The sequence below is a fragment of the Rhineura floridana genome, chromosome 3 (assembly GCF_030035675.1).
Source record: "Rhineura floridana isolate rRhiFlo1 chromosome 3, rRhiFlo1.hap2, whole genome shotgun sequence".
Taxonomy (NCBI): Eukaryota; Metazoa; Chordata; class Lepidosauria; order Squamata; family Rhineuridae; genus Rhineura; species Rhineura floridana.
The window spans coordinates 206,090,971-206,115,827 of record NC_084482.1 but is presented as its reverse complement, the minus strand read 5'-3'; the positions used below and the strand labels follow the sequence as shown (position 1 = coordinate 206,115,827).

At 44.6% G+C, this 24,857-nt stretch overlaps 1 protein-coding gene across 1 annotated transcript; it reads right to left on the bottom strand.

Moving 5' to 3' along the window:
• Positions 1-203: 203 nt before the first annotated feature.
• LOC133381286 (zinc finger protein 585A-like) lies at positions 204-13,210 on the bottom strand. The gene is made up of 4 exons (XM_061620205.1): positions 13,126-13,210; positions 7,394-8,434; positions 6,895-7,024; positions 204-6,136 (listed from the first exon to the last, which is right to left on the bottom strand). Exons 2-4 carry the CDS (start codon positions 8,219-8,221, stop codon positions 3,645-3,647), a joined length of 3,450 nt encoding a protein of 1,149 aa, XP_061476189.1. The 5' UTR covers positions 8,222-8,434; positions 13,126-13,210; the 3' UTR covers positions 204-3,644.
• Positions 13,211-24,857: the final 11,647 nt, after the last annotated feature.

Genomic DNA, 24,857 nt, shown 5'->3' with positions numbered 1-24,857 from the left:
TTTCGGTGTTGTGGAGTCACAAACGATTGTTGGCTCTTATTGTCTACTCTATAGAAGTGGTTCCCAAACTCCCTCCCCCCAAGGACCACTTGCAAGTTGCTGAAGGTCTTGGCCAACCACTTAATGACTCCTCTGCCTGTTGTAGCAATTGCAATGCCCTGTGCTATATGCTGCAGGATTTTTCATTGTATTTGTATTGCTGCTTTTATTTCTTACATGGTATTATATTCTACATATATATAAAAAAGAATCAATTAAAATACAATTAGAAATCAATATGCGTATTTCATGCAACTGATGTGCCATCTCATGTCTTCAATCACAAATCCAGACACGCCACGGACCCCCTGAATGAAGCTCATGGACCACTAGTAGTCCATGTACCAGTCCGTGCATCCTCCCATCAAGGCAAGCAAGTGGCATCATCACAATGCAAAAACACTTTCCAGCCAGGCAAAGCACCCAAGGAAGTGGAGCAGGGATGATGAGAGATGCTGGGTGAAGAGGGGACATGGCCAACAGAGGCCTGGAGGGCCACATTTGGCCCCCAGGCCTGACGTTCTCTACCCCTGATCTAGAGGAACGTTGGCGTTCCCCTCATGGGGGTCTTTGAGTACAGGCTGGGCAGACCCTGTGCTAAAGGAAAAGGCTGCACACAATGTTGGCTCTGTGGTTGGATTTGGATGTTGAGCTTCAGCATCCCATTATTTTTGACCCTATGTTTCCGGTCCCAGCAGCCTGCAGACGTGATCAGATTCTAATGCAGCTTGGATAATCAATGAGCTTGTCAAAGTGAAGCATTTGAGCTGTTCATCTCAGCCTTATGCGGGCACAAGACTTGCAAAATCTCAGCCCTTCTGAAAGAGTTTTATCTTTGAAACACAACAGGAATAAAAATATACTTCCAGACAAAAGATTCTCCTGTGGAGAATCAGCAATATGGAAGATCCAGACAGCAATTGCGACTGTAAGCCCTGCCAATTTGTAACAATTTTTTCCAAAGTTACTGAAAAAAATAGCAACTCTGTAGCTAGTGAAATGAAGCAATTCGCTATACAGAAGAGGAAGGAATGAGTTTGGTAACTGGCACCTGATTGGATGGTGCTCATGGGACATAATACTCAGGCATGTCAAGTTGTCTCTTTTCTGAAGATGTTGGGAAAGTGACAAAGCCAGCAAGGCAACACTCTGCCCCATGTGTTTGTAGTGGGGGAAGGAGGGAGAGCTGAAGCAAACTGTTGCTGATCCCTTATTGGATGGTGCCCATGTGACATCACAACTGGGCATGTCAATCACAATAACAGAGAAGTTTGCTTGGATACATATGTGCACTCATGTGCTTGAGAACTCTGGCATTTTTAAAATGGAATGTTTAAAATGTAATTAAAGTAGCCCCCATACAGGAAGGTTTTTCCACAGATGCAGAAACAGTCTTGTCCACATCCATTCTGTGGGAAGGGGGGGTGTCGCAGTGCAGAAGGCAAGTGTCAGCCATGGAGTCACATTTGCAGAAATTATCACTGGTTTGGAAGCAACCATGCTCTTTCTCCTATAACAGCTCTCTGCTCAGGTTTTCTTTGACACTCATTACAGGCATTTGATGCACTATGCTCTGTGAAAGAATGCACACCCCATAGAGATGGGGATCTGAGCAAACCCAGAACACACATAACAGGAAGCCTGATAAATCCACTTGCTAGTGGATGGTCTCTGCAAGGCAAGCTCTGCTTGCCTTGAGGCAAGCACGTGCAGGAGACTGGATGGTGGTTGCAGGACATGGTACCAAAAGCAGAGAAAGTAAAGATTCCCCATCATTAGCTATGGAACGAGAGAGCTCTGCATACTCCCAGCACAGAAGATGGCCAGAAACAGGTCTCACAATCCAGACATTAAGAAGCAGCTCATCAAGGACTTGCTTTTGGCAACAGTTTGCTCAGCCAGAAAGGAATCACCAGTTGGTACTTGGTCATATATATGTATGTATGTATGTATGTATGTATGTAAACAGGTTAAAAGCCCTAAACTGGTCAGGAGCCTGCATTTCCCCCCCTTCTTTCCTTTTTAACAAAAAAAGTTAGTTTCCTCATACTGCATAAAGGTGCCCTCTCCTGTGCAGATCCTATGACATCTAGTAGACAACACTGGAACAATTTCACACAGTTATGAAGATACTCCAATGGTCATTAAAGCTAAGAGCTTTAGCAACCATCTAAGCATTTATATGGCTTCTCTCCCGTGTGGATTCTCTAATATCTAAGCAAGTCTCTCTTCTGCATGGCCTTTCCATGTGTTAAAATTTCAAAAGTTGCAGAAGATTTCCCAGAGCTCAGTGGCAGAACCCATTCTTTGGGTTTAGGCCCAGCTCACTCCACAGCTTAATAAAAAATATCAGGAAGGAGATGCTGCCAATCAGAACAGAAAATTCTGGACTAGATGAATTAATAGTCCAACCTAATATAAAGGCAGCTTCCTAGGTGTTGGACTACGACCTGGGAGACCAGAGTTCGAATCCCCACATAGCCATAAAGCTCACTGGGTGACCTTGGGCCAGTCACTGCCTCTCAGCCTCAGAGGAAGACAATGGTAAACCCCCTCTGAATACCACTTACCATGAAAACCCTCTTCATAGGGTCACCATAAGTTGGAATCAACTTCAAGGCAGTCCATTTACATTTAGTTTATATTATTACAAGTTCTTCTTCCAAGTGGTATATGAGACAGACTTCAAGATCTTTGAGACTTAGTCAAAAATTCAATTCCTGAGTGCCTCTTGATTCAGGTTTAAATATTCTTCAGTGGAATGGTTTTACACCTCAAACTTATCTTGGCACTGCTCTGCCCTGCCTCTGGATCTTAATAGCTCAAACCAACAAATCTTGGTAATCTTCCATTCCTTTTAATCTACGCCAAAATCTGAAATAAGATAGATCTATTCTTGCTGTTAGAGAGAGCCAGTGTGGTGTAGTGGTTAAGGTGTTGGACTATGACCCGGGAGACCACAGTTCGAATCCCCACATAGCCATGAAGCTCACTGGGTGATCTTGGGCCAGTCACTGCCTCTCAGCCTCATGAAAACCATCTTCATAGGGTCACCATAAGTCGGAATCGACTTGAAGGCAGTACATCCCCCCATCTCCCACCAGTCTGAGATTAAAACTCTGCTCCTGTCAGGTTGATAAAGGAGGGTACAACACACAGGCCTAGGTAGTCTATCACAATGAGAGCAGGTAGTGAGTTTGACCTGGAAGCTTATACAGAAGTCAGGGAGTACCACCACATTACCATTCTGCCTGTCATTCAGAGGCTTTCTTGTTGGTTCTGGTGGTTTCCCTGAAGCTCCCTAGATGATGGTACATACACTGAATTACCCTTGTATCCATCAGGACTTGGGTTCAAAACCTGATGTGGGTTTGAGTTCCAGCTGTGGGCTTTTTGATGTACAGAAAGAACTGAGCGCTCATGAAATATTTTCTCCATGTCTAAACATTTACATCAGCTGTCTCTTCTCTGGTTGGGTAATGACAGAAACTTTCTGAGCAGCATTGTGGTGTTTTGTTATAGATATTTCTTCCCCTCTAATGGTTAATAAAATGCAATTTGTTGTTTGCTTCTATGGCCTACATATAGTACAGGATCTTGTTTCTTTAAGTGTGGATTCTCTGATGCTTAAGAAGATTCTCACCTGAACAGAAGCTTTTTCCACAATCTGAGCATTTATAGGGGTTCTCCCCTGAGTGAATCCTCTGATGTCTAATAAGGTTTGAACTCTGGCTGAACCCTTTGCCACAGTCCAAACATTTATATGGCCTCTCCCCTGTGTGGCTTCTCTGATGGACCACAAGCTGTGACTTGGTGACAAAGGATTTCCCACAGTCCAAGCATTTAAATGGGTTCCCCTTCATGTGGATTCTCTGATGCTTAAGAAGCTTCATCCTGGAACTAAAACTTTCCCCACAGTCAGAGCACTTGAACAACTTCTCTCCCTTGTGGGTTCTTTGATGGACAGTCAGGTGAGAACTCTGGCTGAAGCATTTTCCACAGGCCATACATTTGTAGGGTCTCTCTCCTGTGTGGATTCTTTGATGGATGATCAGGTATGATTTAGAAATGAAAGATTTCCCACAATCCAAGCATTTATTATTATTGTTGTTGTTATGTGGTTTCTTTGTTGTATGGACTTTCTTATGGGAGATAAGTTGAGAGCTCACTCTAAAGCTTTTTCCACATTCAGAGCATTGGAATGGCTTCTTTCCCACATGAGTTTTTTGATGGACTGTAAGGTGTGAACTCTGACTAAAGCTTTTGCCACAAGCCAAACATTTGTATGGTCTCTCTCCTGTGTGCATTCTCTCATGTATGATAAGGTAGGACTTGAAAATGAAGGATTTACTGCAGTAGGAACACTTATGGGGTTTCTTTGCTTCATGGATCCTCTTGTGTGCGATAAGGTGAGAGCTCACCCTGAAGTTTTTGCCACAGTCTGAGCAATGGAATAGCTTTTTCCCTGTGTGGGTCTTTTGATGAACTGTAAGGTGTGAGCTCTGTGTGAAACTTTTCCCACAGGCCAAACATTTATATGGTCTCTCTCCAGTGTGGATTCTCTGGTGGATGATAAGGTATGAGTTGGCAAAGAAGGACTTCCCACAGTATGAGCACTTATGTGTTTTCTTGGCAGCATGGATTCTTTTGTGAGCAATAAGGTGAGAATGCACTTTGAAGCTTTTGCCACAGTCAGAGCATATATGTAGGCTTTCTCCTGCGTGGATGCTTTGATGCTTAATAAGGTTTGCATGAGAAGTGAAACTTTTCCTACAGTCAGAGCACTGGAATGGCTTCACTCCTGTGTGGGTTCGTTTGTGAACATTAAGGTGTGAACTCTGGCTAAAACATCTCCCACAAGCCAAGCATTTAAATGGTCTTTCTCCAGTATGGATTCTCTGATGAATGATAAGGTATGATTTGGTAAAGAAGGATTTCCCACAGTATGAGCACTTATGTGGTTTCTTGGTGGCATGGTTCCTCTTATGAGCAATAAGGTGGGAATTCACCCTGAAGGTTTTCCCACACTCAGAGCACTTATAAGGGCTTACTCCAGTGTGAATACTTTGATGTTGGATAAGGTTTATTCTGGAACTGAAGCTTTCTCCACAGTCAGAACACTGGAATGATTTTACTCTTTCGTGTGTTCGTTGATGTACAGTAAGATGAGCATTCTGACTGAAGGATTTGCCACATTCCAAGCATTTATAGGGTCTCTCTCCAGTATGAATTCGCTGATGAATAATGAGGTGTGATGCAGCAAGGAAACATTTCCCACAGTATGAACATTTATGCGATTTCCTTTGTGTGTGTATTTTCTTATGGGCAATAAAGTGAGAGTGTACCTTGAAGCTTTTCCCACAAACTAAGCATTTATACGAGGTCCCCTTGATGTGGATGTTCTGATGTTTCGTAAGGTTGGTGCTGGAACAGAAACTTTTCCCACAGTCACAGCACTGGAATGGCTTCACTCCTGTGTGGATTCTTTGATGGACAGTAAGGTTAGAACTCTGGGCAAATGTTTTCCCACAAGGTAGGCATTTAAATGGCCTCTCTCCAGTGTGGGTTCTCTGATGAATGATAAGGTGTGCTTTGGCAATAAAGGATTTCCCACAGTCTGGGCATCTGTGTAGTTTCCTTCCTCTGTGGTTTCTTTTACGAGAAATGTAATGAGAGATCACCTTGAAGTTTTTCCCGCCATCAGAGCATTTATAGGGGTGATCCGCTGTGTCGGTTCTCTCACGTTTAATAAGATCTGATCTCTGCTTAAAACTCCATCCATCAACCTTGAACATGCCTTTCTTCGTTGGTGTGTGGATTCTCTGTTCTTCCCTGGTTTTTTCAAGGGGTTCATCGCTCTCCCAAACAACAGATGTTTCTGCTCTCTCTGGTGGGTGATTTCCTTTTTTTCTCTCTGGTGGGTGATTTCCTTTTTTTCTCTCAGGTCGGTGCCAACCCTTGGAAGCATCTTCCTGCTCACGAAAGCAGGAAACTTTGCTTTCTACTCTTCCCCTCTTCAGTGTCCTGTTTGGGCGTGTTGGATCAAATCCGTCAGACTGGGGCGTCTCTTCCTTGTTGGCACTCATCCATCCTTCACCTGCCAGAACAAAAAGGACACTTTAAACACTGCAGAAAATCATAAAGAACAGCACTCCTGGACTGGACCAGCCGTCTAACTAGCCCAGCATCCTGTTTTCCATAGTGGCCAATCAGATGCCTCCAAGGAAGCACACAAGCAGGTCATGAGGGCAATAGCCCACTACTGCTGTTTTTCCCTAGCAACTGGCATTCAGAGGTATACCACTTCTGATTCTGGAGGTCCTATATAACTATTCATTAGTAGCCATTGATACTTACATTTCAGGAGTTGCATCCAACTAAGTTCAACTCAGAACAGACCCATTGATTCTTTAGGGGAAGGCATGACTGTTTAAAGTCGTAGAAGAGGGATTTAAATGTATAGTGTGGATCTTGCCAAAGAAAGAAAGAATGAAATCCTGCAGAATGTCAGATATTTACAGAATTCACATTGACTTTTAAAAATTCTCCTATGTTTTATTTATTTTACATGTTTTCTAATCCATGGTACCTTATAACAGCTATTATGATTGGGGGGCGATAGCTCCTTTTGATCCTGACAATTGCTTTACTGTAACCTGTTTGTGTTTGTTTAGTTTTAGTTATCATTGCAATTATTGATTATTGCAATTTTATTGCAATTCTCATTGTAGTTATTAATTATTATTCATTTTAATGTATTGTTTTATTGTTAGCTGCTCTCAGTTGATTGAAGAGAAGGCGGACGCTTGTTTAAAAAAGTGAACATAAATAAATACGAAACTGGGTCATCCTTACCCAGCAAGCTGGTGTCTCCATCGTCAGCCTCCTCATCAGCCTCCCTAAAACCTTGCCTCCACTCCTCGTTCAACGGGGTGTCTTCTCCTTCGGAGAAATCCAGAGCGACCTCCTCAATTGGTCCCAGCTCCTGAAAGAAAAGATCCCCTGTAAAGGCAGGATTCAGAAGCGGAGATGCTGCTGGACAGTAACCATAAGAAATGTTTCCCACAACCCAAAATGGAGATGACTCCCTCTCCCCAAAAAACAGCTCAATGAAGTCTGAGCAAGCTCAGGGAGCACAGAATTCTACTGTGGCGGAAATAAACCTGGGTTGAATGGAGTGGCTACAAACTGAACAAGAAACACTCCACACTGCAACATTTTGTTGCAGAGCCCCATTTACTATTATCACTATTATTACTATGCTGCTACTACTACTATTAGCATTGGTGTCAAGCGTAAAGGTGTGACGTAACGAGAGAAGGCCATGACAAAGTTACAGAACGTGGACTCTCACCTGCTCTTCCCAATCCTCATTGCCTTGTGCTCTCTGCAGGAAATCCTCGGCCAGGGTCACAGCCTGGGAACAGGTGTCTGGCCCGTGTTCCCTGACCCAGATCTGCATCTCCGGCGGCAGGATGGCCAGGAACTGCTCCAGGATCAGCAGCTCCAGGATCTGCTCCTTGGTGTGTCTGTCCACCTTGAGCCACCGGTGGCAAAGCTTCTGGAGCCGGTTGAAGACGCCCCTCGGCCCCTCGGCCTCCTGGTAACAGAAGCGGCGGAAGTTCTGGCGCTGCCTCTCCCTGGTGATGGCATCCCCTCGCAAGATGGCTGCCTTGACCTTGTCATAGTCAACCCTGTCTCTGGTATCCAGGTTGCTGAAAATCTGCTCAGCTTCCCCACTGAGGGCCGGCAGAAGACGGGCCATCCAGTCCTCTCGGGGCCACTGGCAGGCTTCTGCCACTTGCTCAAAGGAGGCCAGGAAGGCCTTAGTGTTGTCCCACGGGGTGGGTTCCTCCAAGACCTGTGAGGTCTCCCAATCCGAGTGAGGGTATTCCAGGGTCTTCAGAAACTCCTGCCATTGGGCTTCCCAACGCTGAAGCAGGCCATCATTGGTTTCATGGTTCCCAGGAGGCCTCTGCAAGAATTCCCGAATGCTCCCAGCCTGGATGATGTGAGGGACTTCCTCCACACCCTCCCCCAGCGTGGAATCTGATGGCTCCTCTTCCTCCAGTTTGATCCGCTGGTGGACCCCTTGCTCAAGCTCCACATGGAACCGCAGGCCAAAGCCGGAGTGCGTACCCTCCTTGGTGGCCATCTTGTCTTGGGCCCAGAACAGCCTCATCTGAGTTCAGTCTGCCCAGAGACGTCTCACCTCCTCACCAAACGTCAGAACAAATGCCCAGCCTTTGGCTTTGTCTCAGTTCTTAGATCTCCAAACTAATTTGCCATGTAAGGTGAATGGGCCTCACTCAGTTAGCAACAGAGGTGACTGGGGCTTCTTCCGAGCTAACATACGGTTAAGCAGACGTCCCGGATGAGCAAGAGGGGCTTCTCTCTGGAGTGGGAGAGAGATAATACCACAAATGAGAGATGTCAGACTGGATGTAAATATATGAAACATGAAAATGCAGGATAAAAAAATAATATGCTTAGAAATTCATACATCTATCTGTAAACTTCCCATTAGATTCCAAGCATGAGCAACAAGGATAGAGAGGTATAAAATATGAGGAGAGACTGAAAGAACTGGGAACGTTTAGCCTTGAGAACAGAAGACTGAGGGGAGATATGATAGCACTCTTCAAGTACTTGAAAGGTTGTTACACAGAGGAGGGTCAGGATCTCTTCTCGATCATCCCAGAGTGCAGAACACGGAGTAATGGGCTCAAGTTACAGGAAACCAGATTTCGGCTGAACATCAGGAAAAACTTCCTAACTATTACAGCGGTACAAAAATGGAACCAATGACCTAGGGAGATGGTGGGCTCTCCAGCACTGGAGGCCTTCAAGAGGGAGCTGGACAGCCACCTGCCGGGTATGCTTTAAGTTGAATGCCTGCATTGAGCAGAAGGTTGGATGTGATGGCCTTATAGGCCCCTTCCAATTCTATGATTCTATGATTCATGAAAATTATGTGTGGCATGACAAAACTGCGGAGAGAGAAGGGTTTTCTTCTCCCTCTCTCATAACACTAGAACTTGTGGACATCCAGGGAAGCTGAATGTTAGGAGACTGAAGACAGACACAAGAAAGCCTTTCACACAGTGCAGAGTTAAACTATAGAATTGACTCCCCCAAGAGGCAGTGATGGCCACCAACTTGGATGGCTTTCAAAGAGGATTAGATAAATTCACAGAGGATATCAGTGGCTACTAACCATGATAGTTTTACTCTATCTTCGCTGTCAGAGGCAGTATGTGTCTCTGAATACCAGTTACTGGAAACCACAAGTGGGATGAGTGCCATTGCGTTCAGGTCCTGCTTTCAGTCTTTCCATAAGCATTTGGCCACTATGATGCTGGATGAGGTGGGCCATGAGCCTGATTCAGCAAGCTCTTATGTTCTTAAACAATCAAACAACCCGTCCACACATTTCTCTGAAGAAATCATTTATATATTATTTCCACACACTTAAATTCTGACCCATACAGGTCCTCAAAGCAGCTTCCAATAAAGTGGGGTTTTTTTTCCAGTTTTATAAAACAAGCTCTTGGAGGTGATTTTAGGGGTCTTTTTAACTATAAGTCTCAGTTTTGCTCTTACATAAAGATTCTTGTCTGTTAAGCGCGGGGGGGGGCTGTCAGGACAACTGGCTCCCTCAGCCTCACGTGGTATAAACATGGAAATAGAATTGGACTGCCTTCAAGTGGATCCCGACATGGCCACAGGGTTTCCATGGTAAGCGGTATTCAGAGGGGGGTTACCATTGCCTTCTTCTGAGGCGGAGAGGCAGTGACTGGCCCAAGGTCACCCAGTGAGCTTCATGGCTGTGTGGGGATTCGAACCCTGGTCTCCCAGGTCGTAGGACAACACTCTAACCACTACACCACACTGGCAGGCTTCCTTAATTTTCTATTGTCACCAATTCCCTTAGAATGCTTCCACAACCTCCTAGTACCTTGTATAGTAGGCTCAGGTATGAAATGGACAGCAGCCTAGAGACAGGATTTATTTATTTATTTATTTATTTATTTATTGCATTTGTATACCACCCCATAGCCGAAGCTCTCTGGGCGGCTGACAACAATGAACTTTAAGGTTGTTGGTTTATTAAATACTGATATTTACACTGGGGTCTTAAACATAAGAACATAAGAAGAGCCTGCTGGATCAGGCCAGTGGCCCATCTAGTCCAGCATCCTGTTCTCACAGTGGCCAACCAGGTGCCTGGGGGAAGCCCGCAAGCAGGACCCGAGTGCAAGAACACTCTCCCCTCCTGAGGCTTCCAGCAACTGGTTTTCAGAAGCATGCTGCCTCTGACTAGGGTGGCAGAGCACAGCCATCATGGCTAGTAGCCATTGATAGCCCTGTCCTCCATGAATTTGTCTAATCTTCTTTTAAAGCCGTCCAAGCTGGTGGCCATTACTGCATCTTGTGGGAGCAAATTCCATAGTTTAACTATGCGCTGAGTAAAGAAGTACTTCCTTTTGTCTGTCCTGAATCTTCCAATATTCAGCTTCTTTGAATGTCCACGAGTTCTAGTATTATGAGAGAGGGAGAAGAACTTTTCTCTATCCACTTTCTCAATGCCATGCATAATTTTATACACTTCTATCATGTCTCCTCTGACCCGCCTTTTCTCTAAACTAAAAAGCCCCAAATGCTGCAACCTTTCCTCGTAAGGGAGTCGCTCCATCCCCTTGATCATTCTGGTTGCCCTCTTCTGAACCTTTTCCAACTCTAGAATATCCTTTTTGAGATGAGGCGACCAGAACTGTACACAGTATTCCAAATGCGGCCGCACCATAGATTTATACAATGGCATTATGATATCGGCTGTTTTATTTTCAATACCTTTCCTAATTATTGCTAGCATGGAATTTGCCTTTTTCACAGCTGCCGCACACTGGGTCGACATTTTCATCGTGCTGTCCACTACAACCCCGAGGTCTCTCTCCTGGTCGGTCACCGCCAGTTCAGACCCCATGAGCGTATATGTGAAATTAAGATTGTTTGCTCCAATATGCATAATTTTACACTTGTTTATATTGAATTGCATTTGCCATTTTTCTGCCCATTCACTCAGTTTGGAGAGGTCTTTTTGGAGCTCTTCGCAATCCCTTTTTGTTTTAACAACCCTGAACAATTTAGTGTCGTCAGCAAACTTGGCCACTTCACTGCTCACTCCTAATTCTAGGTCATTAATGAACAAGTTGAAAAGTACAGGTCCCAATACCGATCCTTGAGGGACTCCACTTTCTACAGCCCTCCATTGGGAGAACTGTCCGTTGATTCCTACTCTCTGCTTTCTGCTTCTTAACCAATTCCTTATCCACAAGAGGACCTCTCCTCTTATTCCATGACTGCTAAGCTTCCTCAGAAGCCTTTGGTGAGGTACCTTGTCAAACGCTTTTTGAAAGTCTAAGTACACTATGTCCACTGGATCACCTCTATCTATATGCTTATTGACACTCTCAAAGAATTCTAATAGGTTACTGAGACAGGACTTTCCCTTGCAGAAGCCATGCTGGCTCTGCTTCAGCAAGGCTTGTTCTTCTATGTGCTTAGTTAATCTAGCTTTAATAATACTTTCTACCAGTTTTCCAGGGACAGAAGTTAAGCTAACTGGCCTGTAATTTCCGGGATCCCCTCTGGATCCCTTTTTGAAGATTGGCGTTACATTTGCCACTTTCCAGTCCTCAGGCACGGAGGAGGACCCAAGGGACAAATTACATATTTTAGTTAGCAGATCAGCAATTTCACATTTGAGTTCTTTGAGAACTCTCGGGTGGATGCCATCTGGGCCCGGTGATTTGTCAGTTTTTATATTGTCCATTAAGCTTAGAACTTCCTCTCTCATTACCACTATTTGTCTTAGTTCCTCAGAATCCCTTCCTGCAAATGTTAGTTCAGGTTCAGGGATCTGCCCTATATCTTCCACTGTGAAGACAGATGCAAAGAATTTATTTAGCTTCTCTTAGGGCAAGGATGGGGAACCTGCGGCCCTCCAATTGTTGCTGGAATACAACTCCTAGGCAAGCTGGCTGCCCCGATAGCATCAACTTTAAACAACCAGCTTTTTGTCTGTCCTTCCTTTCAGAATTTTTATTTGCAAATCTAAGCAAAAGACAGGAGGGGGGGGATTCAAAACATCACCAGCTGACACTGACAATGAAAATATTCCATCAATCCTAATTTAAATGTATAGATTAGCATAAGCAGTCCATGTATCCAAATAGGTATTTGAACCAGATAAACGATTCTAAACCATGTGTTCAAATGTAAAAAGGGCAAGTGAGATCTTCAGGCTCTAACTTCTGTTCTGTTCCATTTGCCTCCGTGATCCTTAGTTTTCCGACATGCCTCAGAAATGTAACCTCAAGCGGTGGAAAAACAGCAGAGAGAACAACTGATGAAACTGAGTATTTCAGAACAAGTATAACATTGGAACAATCCGTCTTGGAGAAGCCAGAAAATATTTTATTGGGGGGGTGGATCAAGCCCCAAAACTGGAGATGAGTCACCCCTGCTTTAATAGTTGTGGAGGAAAAGTTCACGACAAGAAATAGTTGTGGTGCAAGCTGTACATGCTGAACCCCATTTGGGGAAGGGCCATAGCTCAGTGAGTAGAGCATCTGCTTTGCATGTGCAAAAGGCCCCAGGTTCAATCCCCAATGGCATCTCCAGTTAAGGCTGGGAGAGCTACTGCCAGCCAGTATAGGCAATACAGAGCTGAATAGATCAATGGATGCGACTCAGGACAAGGCAGCTTTCTATGTTCCTATTCCCTCTTCTGCACCACTGTTAAAGGTGCAAGCATCCTCTCCCCTTTCTGCACCGGGCCAACCCTACTTGAAGCAGCTTGCATGCGTGTACTTTTGTTTCATTCCCTGATTTCAGCAGCTGATTATACAGGTAGAAACCCAGCAGGGAGAGCTCTCCCCATCCCTGCTTTTGTGTCAAAGGGAGGAGGAAAGCTTCCCCTGTTGGATTTCTGCCTACCATCCTGCTGTTTGAAAGCACAGAATCCCCAGGAAGGAAAGAGATTGGCTCCAGTCTGTGTTTTCTCTGTTGCTATATACTCACCATCGTTCCCACTGGATGCCAAGAAGCTTTCCCTAGCTTGGATCTTTCCCCCTCTTTCCCCCATTCATCCGTTGCTGAAGGAAATTCAAACAGGAAGGAACTTTGACTCCCCCCCTCCCCCGTTTCCCAAACACACACGTTCTCCTCTTTCATCTTCCTGGGCCCCTCTAGGAGCTGGAGCTCTTTCTCTTTAACTCCCAAAGAGCCAAAGCTGCAGAGCTGCTGCTTCTGATGGGAATTCTGGCTTCTCTCTTGCTCACGCCGCAGACTCATACATAAACTGCATGGAAGTTTCCCACAAGTCTGTCTAGAGGGCTTTGGGAGGACAGCGAACAAGTGAAGACAAACAAAACGATCAAGGACAAAAATGCCAATATTGTAAGGCCTTGATAGCACAGTAGGGAGGAGAGCCTGGCTGGGAGTCCAGAGTCTGTGAGTTCAAATTCCTGATGGTGTCTCCTGGGTGTAAAATGCCAGGTGAAGATCACCCCCACAGCGAGTGGCTCAGGGGTATAAATCGGGATCTACTTAAAGGCAATCCATTTTCATTGAAGTCCTTCTGGTGGGTGGGTAGGTTTTTATTTTATGAAGTAGATAATTTAAACAAAAATAAGTAAAGGTAGCTGTCTTATTCTAGAAGGAAAATCTAAAATCCATACTAGAATATTATTGGGGGGGGGTTGTTATTTTAATTTGAATCACCTTCACATTAGTAAACGTGGGGCCCGCTTTGCACCTTGGTACACTAGTGAACTAAGGGCAATGAAACGGTGTGGACTACAGTGAGAGTGCAAGTGGCGAAAGACATGCTGTGAGGCTGATCGGGCACAAGTAAAACACCACAACCGCACCTACTACATGGTGATGGGGACGGCAAAAAAGGCCCACTTCTCCGCCTCTATTGCATCCTCAAGTAGCTGTCCAGTGGAGCTTTTTCGTATTGTCATGGGTCTGTTGACATTAGGGTTGCCAGGTTCCTGGCCTGAGACTGATCCTGTATCTTTAGGAGAAGAGAAAGTCAGCCAAGTGCAGGTGTTCTTGCAACACCATAATGAGAAAGACCACAAGGTGGAATTCTCCTCTCCCCCTGCACAACTTTTAAAGATACAGAAGACCTCTTGGAGGCTGGGCCTGGCAACCAAGAGGTCTTCTGTATCTTTAAAAGTTGTGCAGGAAGGAAGGGAGAATTCCACCTTGTGGTTTTTCTCATTACAGTGTTGCAAGAACACCTGCACTTGGCTGACTTTCTCTTCTAAAGATACAGGATCAGTCTCAGGCCAGAAACCTGGCAACCCCAGTTAACATCAACTCCAAGAAATGGAGTTTTAAACCCTTTGGAGGCCCACTGTTAATAGTTTGCAAGGCACTTGAAGGGTAAAGTTGCTTGCCTCTGTAGCAATCTTGATGCCCCATCCACATCTACTGTAGTTCCTAAGTGAGGTGTCCAGTGCAACATCTGCTGTAACTTCTTGGGATCAGTTTGATGTGGCCTGATGATGTGGACAAGGTGCTTGCAATGATGCGGTTTGCAATGTGTCCTCTTGACCCTTGCCCTTCTTGGCTTATTAAAACTTGCCAAGGGGGTTTGACTGAGTGGATCCAGGGTGTGGGGAATGTGTCATTGCAGGAGGGAGTGGTCCCAGCTGCCCTGAAAGAGGTGGTGATCTGACCGCTCCTGAAAAAGCCTGCCCTAGACCCATTGGTTTGTGACAACTACTGCCTGATCACAAATACCATCTTTTTAGAGAAGGTGATTGAGAGGTTTGTACCAGCAATTGCTTGGATGAAACAGAATATCTTGACCAGAGCTTGGAAAAGTTACTCTTTTGAACTACAACTCCCATCAGCCCAATCCAGTGGTCATGCTGGCTGGGGCTGATGGGAGTTGTAGTTCAAAAAAGTAAATTTTCCAAGCTCTGATCTTGACCCATTCCAATCTGGGTTCAGGCTTGGTTATGGGACTGAATCGCCCTTGGTTGCCCTGATGGATAACCTTTATTAGGAAAAGGACAGGGGGAGTATGTCCCTGTTATTTTTACTTGATCTCTCAGCAGCCTTTGATACCATTGATCCTTGTGAGCCGACTTGATGAGATAGGTATCAAACACACTGTTATACAGTGTTTTTGATCCTATCTCCAGGGTCATTCTTAGATAAAAACTTTGGGTGATTGTTTTTTGGACCACTGCCAGTTCTACTGCAGGTGCTGCAAGGTACCATCTTGTCCCCAATGCTGTTTTACACCTCTATGAAGCCCTTGGGAGCAGTCATCAGGAGATTTGAGGCAAAGTGTCAGCAATACACTGATGATATTCAGTTCAATTTCTCTGTGACATCTGAATTGGGTGAGGCTGTGAAAGCCCTGGACCACTGCCTGGATTCAGTGGTGAGCTGGATCAGGGCCAGATGGGCGACTAATAAATTTAATAAATGAATGAATGAATCCTAGCAAGAGAGAGGCACTTTGGTGGTTCCCAAGTTTGGAATTGGTCAATTGCCTGCTTTGGATGGAGGTTGTACTCCCTCTACAAGAGCAGGTCCGTAGTCTGAGAGATACTCCTCGATCCATCAAGGAGGCCCAGGTGATCTCAGTGGCTAGGAGTGCCTTTTACCAGCTTCGTCTGATAAGACAGCTGTTGCTGTTTTTGGACTGGGACAACCTGACCAGGTAACCTCCAGGTTGGATTACTGTAATGCACTATATGTGGGGCTGCCCTTGAGGTTGGTCTGGAAGCTACAGCTGGTGCAAAATGTGGCAGCATGACTGCTCACTGGGGCAGGATATTGCCAACATTTCACCCCATTACTGAAAGAATTGCACTGGCTGCCCATTAGCTACCAGGCCAAGTTCAAGGTTCTGGTTTTGATGTATAAAGCTCTATGCAGCTTGGAACCACGATACCTGAAATATCGTCTTATCTCTTATATACCCAGGTGAGAGCCTCCTGCAGGTATAATCTTATCAGGAGGTCTGTTCCACACAACATAGAAAATGGACCTTTAGTGGCACCTACCCTTTCAAATTCCCTCCCCTTAAATATTAGACAGGCAACATCTCCGTTATCTTTTTGGCGCCTACTGAAGACCTTCCTCTCTCAACAAGTCTTTTTAAAGCTGTTTTTAAAAAAAAGTTTTTAAAGATTTGATGTTTTAAAGATTTGAACAAAACAAAAAAGATGGTTTGTTTTAATGTTATTCAAGAAGTTTTGTTTTAATATGTTTTAAAGTATTTTGTTTTTAAGATGTTTTACAGTGCTTTTAGGGTTTTGTTTGCTGCCCTGGGCTCCTTCTGGGAGGAAGGGCAAGATATAAATTTAATAAATAAACAAATAATCAGTAGTGCAGTGACAAATTCAGAAGTGCAGCGTCCCTTCATGATGGTCATCCCACACCCCCACACACCTTTCCACTTTCCCTTCGCACCCTTGTTCTCCATGTCATCCCTGAGTCCACACTCCATCTCAAAAGATATCCCTAGAAGCCAATTGGCATGAAAGGGGAGGCTGCCTGTTAGCTACTAAAAAGAGTCTTCTCAGTGGCTGACTCCCCTCATTTCATTCTGATTGGCTCCAGTCACCATGAAAGGACAAGGGCTCTTTTCAGTGGCTAATATGCTCCATCTTCATGCTGATTAGCTCAGAGCAACCAGGCTGGGACCCTGCTCCCACCAAAGTAAGGGGTCTATGACCCACTAAGACCTGGAGGACTACAACCCTGCTTCACACCAGAACATAGGAAGCTGCCAGAGGCACACCATACATTTAAAGGGGAAACATCCAACACACATTTAAAACACATGACAGTTCCCAAAGAATTCTGGGAACGGTGTTTTTCCCTTCACAGGGCTACAAATTCCCAGTTCCCTTCATAAACTATAGTTCCCATTATTAGGGAAGATAGTGTGCTTTCAATGTGCTTCATTGGTGTGTACATTATCTGAGAGTAGCAGAGTTCTGACTTGTTCTGTGTGAGAATTGTAGCGCACTGCGTGTGTAGGTGAGACGTGGTATGGATCCAAGAGCCGTTTAGAACAGGAATAAGACAGGCCAGGCAAGTTTCATGTAAGAGTCTTTACTAGGCAAAGACATTAGAGACATCTTCCTCCATTGACAATTCTTCCCCCACACTTGAGTTCCTGCCAGTTCCCAGCTTATCACACACTCAGCTAGCCACACTGACCTTGATTGTCTGGAACTCTGTTCTCACAGTTTAACCCTTCTGCTTCAGGTTTTTCTCTCTCTGCTAAAAACCTTATCTGTAAGTCTCACAACCTGCGTCACTGACCAACAGCCCCCACCTGAGACTTGCAGACTTCAAAACATCAAGTTACAATTATTACATTTCTACAACATTAACTTTTCATTACAAATACATTTCAGTACATGGATTCTTACAGTTTCTATTTACAGTTTCAGTTCAGTTCAGTTTCTCTTTATTCTTTATTTACACAAGTTTCACAGATTCATGTTTGCTTTTATTTGATGATACATTTACATTTCATTCTTCAACACAATACTTCCACATTAGATCCATTGTTTCTTTATCTATAGGCCCCTCTTTTTCCCATTCCTCTGGAATTTCATCTGTTTCATTATTCTGTTGTGTAACATTAAATGCAAATCTTTGAGGAGGTTGACCTTTCGTTTTTCTCTCTGATCTCCTGACATTATCTATTTCCATTTCTTCCTCACTTTCAACTTTAGTTGGACCAGCACTCGTACTTGGCATTTCTGTATCATGTGTTGTTATGTCTTCACCTCTCAGCCTTTTAACAGTACGTTTGCCACCATGAATCAAATCTGTTAATGCAGGTTTTAATGGAATTTGCTGCCCGAAAGGAACATCTGCAGCTTCCTGTTTGTTTTCACTCTCTAAGATCACTGTTTGGCTGTGTCTCCAAGGTTTATCTATCACTTTTATGTTTCTGCTTGACACTACTTGTTGTTTCTCAGGTAACCAAACTCTGTAATATGAATTCTGAAATCCCAAAATGCGTCCTGCTTGTGCTCTTGAGCCTAATTTGCCATGTCTTCTTTGTTTTACTACATGTACCCAGCATTTTGCCCCAAAACGTTCTATGTGTGTTACCCTGGGTTTTCTCCCAGTCAGTTTCTCATAGGGAGACATGCCTATTGTTCTGTGCATTAGGCGGTTCTGAATATAAACAGTGTACAGAATACATTCACCCCAATAAGTGTTATTCATATCAGCATCTGCTAGCATTGCTCTCAATGAATCCTGCAATGACCGGTTCCTCCTCTCTGCCGTGCCGTTGGAGGATGGGCTGAAGGGAGCGGTGAGACTATGAATTATTCCCTTCTTTTCCAAATATGTTTGAAATGAATTACTGGTAAATTCGCCTCCTCTATCTGATCTGATATTTTTGATAACAGCCCCATGTTGTGTCTCTGTTTTCTGTATGAATGCCTTTAATTTCTCTTCTGCGTCACTTTTCTTTTTCAATAAGAACACATGTGTAAATCTGGAGAAATCATCCACAATCACTAAATAAAACCTTGCTCCACCTTTTGAGCACTGAAAAGGACCAGCTAAATCCACATGTATAAGCTGATATGGTTCTGAAGTCGTGCTTTCACAGCTCTTATTTACTGGCTTCACAGTCATTTTTGTTTTATAACATACCTCACACTCATCCACATGCTCACAGTGTGTTAACTTCAAATCTTGACTATATTTTGGGGTGTTTTGTATCTTTTGAAAATGTCCGTGTGCTAATTTTCTGTGCCATTCATGGACACAATTCTCATGTTTCTCTTTATTTACTGCTATCCAAGCACACATGTCTTTATCAATCTTGCATTCAACTATAAACATGTTGTTCTGTAATTTCCCTTGCATGCATATTTCACCATCTTTTCTCACAAAACATCTATCCCCTTCAAATGTAACGTTACAACCTATTTGAGCCAATTTTCTCACTGATAGAATGTTATATTTTAAACCAGAAATCAATAATACATCTGTTAAAATTCCCAAATTACCCATCTTCAGTGTTCCTCTTGCTGTCGCGTCCTGAGTAGATCCGTCAGCCAGATAAAGCTTCTCCTGCGTCGGCTTTGAAGTGTAAAATAAACTAGAGTCTGTGATTAGGCAATTAGACGCTCCACTGTCAAGAAGCCACTTAGAGTTAATCAGTTTATTGCTCTCCTTAGAAACAAAGTTCACACTTGCTCTCTGACTTTCAAAGTCTCTGTAATTCCTCTTCTTTAAACAATGTCTCTGTATATGCCCACGTGACCCGCAAAAATAACATGTTTTAGTCTCTTCCCTGCTTCTTTGATTCCGTTGTACAGACACAGTCCCAGCCTCTTTTAAGTCCATTTTCTTGTTTTCTTGTCTCCTACACCACTCTTGTTGAAGTTTCTGTTCCACAAAGTCCAAAGATAGAGTCCCGTCAGGTTGACTTTCAAGACCAGCAACCAGCACGTCCCATTTTTGATCCAATGAAGATAACAGGAGATAAACCATCTGCAAGTCATTATGATGAACGCCTCGATCTTGCAGCTCAACATTTAATCTACAAAATTCAGCCAAATGCTCTTCCATAGTCATATCATCAGTAAAACGCATCTGATAAAGCTTCCGTGCCAAACACAGCCTGCTTCCCGCAGTTTGTTGTACATGTGCAGCTCTTAACTTTTCCCACATCTGATTAGCAGCATGTTGTCACTGACCAACAAGAATCTGATGCTATTCATAGTAGGAGTCCTCCTAGAAACCAGAGTCAGACCCCTGGTCCATCTAACCTCAGTATTAGGTCAAATGTGGCCTGCAAGCGTCATTCAGATGGTCTGTGGCATGTCTGTTGATTTGTGACTGAAGACGGGAGACAACACATCCAATGCATTAAATGTTCATACTGATTTTGTTTTTCTTTCTGATATTGTACTTTGTTGTGCCACAATTTGAATTCTGTGGATATACTCACAGTATTTTATGGTTGGTTTCCATTCTTGTTAGCCACTCTGAGTGGAGTGAAGGAACCAAAATCTATACGTAATGTTTTACATATAAATAAGTAGATAAAATGCCTTTATACAAATCTATGGCGTGGCCCCATTTGGGATATTGCTTCCAGGAGCATACCTTTATTTTTTCTTATAAGACCACACTTGGAACACTGTGTACAGTTCTGGTCGCCTCACTTCAAAAAGGATCTTGTAGAATGTTTCAAAAAATGGCTGCCAGAATGATCAAGTGGGATGGAGAAACTTCCCTACAAGGAGAATGAATGAATGAATGAAATGGACTGCCTTCAAGTCGATCCCAATTTATGGCCACCCTATGAATAGAGTTTTCATGGTAAGCAGTATTCAGAGGTGGTTTACTATTGTCTTCCTCTGAGGCTGAGAGGCAGTGACTGGCCCAAGGTCCCCCAGTGAGCTTAATGGCTGTGTGGGGATTCAAACGCTGGTCTCCCAGGTCATAGTCCAACCCCTCTAACCACTACACCACACTGGCTCTGGCCTATTAGGAAAAGTTACACTATTTGGGGCTTTTTAGTTGAAAGAAAAGGCAAATTGGAGGTACGATAGAAGTGTATAAAATTATGCATGGCATGGAGAAAGTGGATAGGAATTTGTTTTTCTCCCTGTCACACAATACTACAACTCAGGGCTCTCATGACTTTAAAAGAGGATTCGACCAGCCTGCATCCTGTTCTCACGGTGGCCAAGCGGATGCCCCAATGGGAAGCCGGCAGGCGGGACCTGAGTGCAAGAGCCCCCACCCCACTCTCGATTTACAGCAACTAGTATTCACAAGCCTACTGCCTCCAACAGTCGAGGCAGAACAGAGACAACACAGGCAGGCAGAACACATTTCCTTTGACATTCTTTGTGGATTGTACATATATCTGTCAAACTGAAATGCATTCATTGTAATATAAATTGTTCCAAATGGATTTCAGCCTCTCTGGTTCTGTTTGGAAACCACCCTCTCACACACTAGGGCAAATGTTTCGTCGCCTCTGCTGAGCGACTAGCTGCCTTGCCCTCTCCAGTAGCCACCATGCTCTCAGGCTACCTGCTTCCATTCCAGCTGGTCATGATAAGACCTGCAATTTGAGAACTGGGGCCTGAGCGTGCTTTTCTCCTTGTTCTCCCCTGTCCCTTTCCCCTCATGTGTCGTGCATTTTAACATTGTTAGCCTAAGAGCAGTTATTTAACTTTTGTAAATTGTCTTGTTTTATTGATGTATTTTATATTGTATTTTATACCTGTGTTTCTTTGTAAGCCGCCCTGAGGGCCTTTGGCCAAAAGGCAAGGTATAAATAATAATAATAATAATAATTAATAATAGGAGGGCTTCTTTTTCAACATCCCAGTGGTTCTACCATAGGCTTCAGCCTGCTGTTTTCCTATGTGCAGATATTTTATCTTTCATGCGGCAGCATTCAAACATACATTCTCTCACCTGCACGCTAACGTGGTATGCTCCAGAAACAGGCCGAGGCCATGCTGAGTAAGTTTTATGTGTTATTTTTTAAGTCATAGTCTATTGCTCTTTTTTGATTTTATGTTATGCTTTGTGCTCTTAGATTTTTGTAAGTTACCTGGAGTCTCCTTATGTAGCAAGGAATACCGCTTGGAGCAGTGGTTCCTACACTTTTTGTTCCCACTGACCATTCGAAAATTGCTGATGGTCTTGGCAGTCCACTTGATGGTTTTCCTGCCTGTTGTAGCAATTGTAATGCACTGCTAGATGCTGTGTGGTTTTGAATTGTTGTTTTGCTTCTTCATCACTTACTTTCATTGTGAATACTTAACGTGGACATGCCACAGACCAGTGCCATGAAGCTCATAGACCACTTTTGGAACCCCTGGCTTAGAGGTTTTAATATAATAAAGTGGTATATAATTTTTGTTAAATAAAATGAATGCTCCAGTTCATTTCCTAGCCCAGTTTAAGGTGCTCACTTTAGTGTTTAAAGCCCTAAACGACTTAGGTCCCAAATATCTGAAAGACTGTCTCCTTCCTTAGAGACCTTCTCGGGGGTTGAGATCAGCAGAGGGGGCCCTTTTGGTAGTTCCGCCTTCCTCAGAAGCTCAGGGGATGGTTGCCCAGGAGAGGGCATTCTCTATGGCAGCCCCTACGGTGTGGAACTCCTTCCCCACTGAGGTGCATCTGGTAACTTCATTGTACAAATTTCGGCAAATGTTGAAGACGCACCTCGTTACCCTGGCCTTTGACACCTGAGATGTGTTTTTATAGGACCCGCCCTATTTTCTGTGATGTTGTTTAGGTTGTTTTTAACTGTTTTAATAATGTGTTTTAAAATTGTTGTAACCCGCCCTGGGCCCCTGGGTGAAGGGTGGGTAATTAATAACAACAACAATAGATGGGCCTTCTTGAAACTCTGTGAGAGATGCAGAAGCCTGAGTTGTTTTCTGTAATAATCCAATGCTATGGGGTACTGGTGCAGGACTACAGCCTGGGAGACCAGGGTTTGAATCCCCACACAGCCACGAAGCTCCCTGGGCGGCCTTGGGCCAGTCACTGCCTCTCAGCCTCAGAGGGAGGCCATGGTCAACCCCCTCTGAATGCCGGTTACCATGAAAACCCTCTTCAGAGGGTCGCCATAAGTCAGGATCGAGTTGAAGGCAGTCCATTTCCATTTCATGGGGTATTGGGAGTTCTTCTAGAAACCTGGGGGGGAAAGGAGCAGGATCTGCCTAAAAAACAGAAACAACTTACATCAGACGCAGCATAAGACTCCAGTGATCTTCATCCCAAGGAAACCTAGCCCTAGGCATGTGATAGGGTGCTTGAAGTCCCTCTCCACTCAAGAGTCTGGGGTGTGCAGAAAAGGAGGAAATTGAGGAGGGAATTCCCAAATTCTGGAGGGAATACCTCTTAAGAGTGATGGTTAATCTCCAGCCCAGGGGCCAGATCAGCCTCCCCATCCACCCTGCAAGCAAATTTTTCTGGTCCTTAAAAGACCCCACCAATTTTGGCAACAGCAGCAAACAAGACACAGCCCAGCACCCTGATAGGGATGCAGATTGCCCTCTTCCTTGTCAGATTGCTCATTTAATGAGGCGATGGAAGCAGTAACTCCCCCTCAGCTGATCTACATCAATCAGCTGAAGGGGGCTGTGTGGGTTCTGTGTCTGTGCACGGGAGGGCCACACCCCACCACTGACACATGGCCCCTGGCATGTTGGCCCAGAATGAACCTCGGGCTAAAAGAATGGTTAGCCACCCGTTCTAAGCACTTGCCGTGGTGGCAGGTGACCCATTAGAACTGGTAGGGTGGAAGACAGCGAGGCCAAGAGGATGTGGAGCCTGAGCCAATGATAGTCAGAGCCAGCTATTTCTAGTTTTCACCAACCTCCTCCCTATCAAGTTTTATAATGGCAATATTGAGAGTAAGGAGGAGGAAGGCGACAGGCAGGACTGGATGGAAGGAAGCAGGTAAGTGAGGGCTGGCCGAGGTTGGTGGGGGCAGCACCCCATTAGCCCTAATGGACCAACTGCCACTGGTCAGGTGCCTTTCCTGCATCTAATGTACCTTTTCTCCCAGGCCGCCGTGGTTGCTGATTTCACAGGGCTTCTGTGCTTTTTAGATATTACAACCAGCAGAAATCCATCAAGTAAAGCAGGGGTGAATGGAGCCTTTTTTGGTCCAAGGGCCGCCTTCAGTTCCCTTCGACAACTTTATGGAGGCCACCTGCAAACGGTGGGCAAAGCCAGAGGCAAAAATGGGCAGAGCAACAAATATAATGTACCAGTTAGTGTTGGGCTATGACCTGGGAGACCAGGTTTCCAGTCCCCACTCAGCCATGAAGCTCAATGGATGACCTTGGGCCAGTTAGTCACTGTCCCTCAACCTAACCTACTTCACAGGTTGTTGCAAGGATGAAAATGGAGATGGAGGAGACCCATGTATGTTCTCCACTTTGAGATCCTTGGAGGAAAGGTGGGATATCAGTGTAATAATAGGCTCATTTCTGCACACACCCCATTCATTCTATCCTCTACCCAGGCAACCAAGAGGCATTATCAGAGTTCAAGCGCATATCCCAGCCAGGAAAAACACTCGAGGAGGGTGTGAAGGTGGGCTGGTGAGGGGGTGTTGCCTGGGGAGAGTCCCAAGGGCTAGCCCAGGTGTGGGAAACTTCTGCCTCTCCCGATGTTGCTAAACAACAACTCCCACCAGCCCAAGCAACTGTGGCCAATGGCTAGGGATGATGGGAGCTGTAGTCCAGCAACAGCAGGAGGGCCAAAGGTTCCCTACACCTGGACTAGACAGAGATGCCTAGAGGGCCACACTAGGTGCCCAGGCCTGAGGTTGCCCACCCTGTGGAAAAATGTTTTCCTCATTAATGAATTTCCAAGCTGAAAGGGAAAAAAGGCTTGTCTACTAAATGTATGATATGGTACGCACCATACATTTAAAGCACATGACATACCCTCAAAGAATCCTGGGAACTGTAGTTTGTCAAGGATGCTGGAAATTCTAGCTGTGTGAGGGGTAAAGCAGTTACCAGGATTCTTTGGGGGGGGGAAGCCATGGGCTTTAAATGTATGGTGTGTACGCAGCCTATGTCTCTCATATAGCTGTTAAGAGCCATTGTTGTTATGTGCCTTCAAGTCGATTACAACTTATGGCGGCCCTATGAATCAGCAACCTCCAACAGCATCTGTCGTCAATAGGGTTACCAGGTCCATGGCCTGAGACTGATCCTGTATCTTTAGGGGAAGAGAAA

Excerpts from the sequence above, each read along its gene's own strand:
- LOC133381286 (XM_061620205.1), bottom strand. The coding sequence starts at position 8,221 with ATGAGGCTGTTCTGGGCCCAAGACAAGATGGCCACCAAGGAGGGTACG. Across the intron at positions 7,025-7,393 it reads ATGAGGATTGGGAAGAGCAG|GAGCTGGGACCAATTGAGGA; the intron begins GTGAGAGTCCAC and ends CTTTTCTTTCAG. Across the intron at positions 6,137-6,894 it reads TGGAGACACCAGCTTGCTGG|GTGAAGGATGGATGAGTGCC; the intron begins GTAAGGATGACC and ends TTGTTCTGGCAG.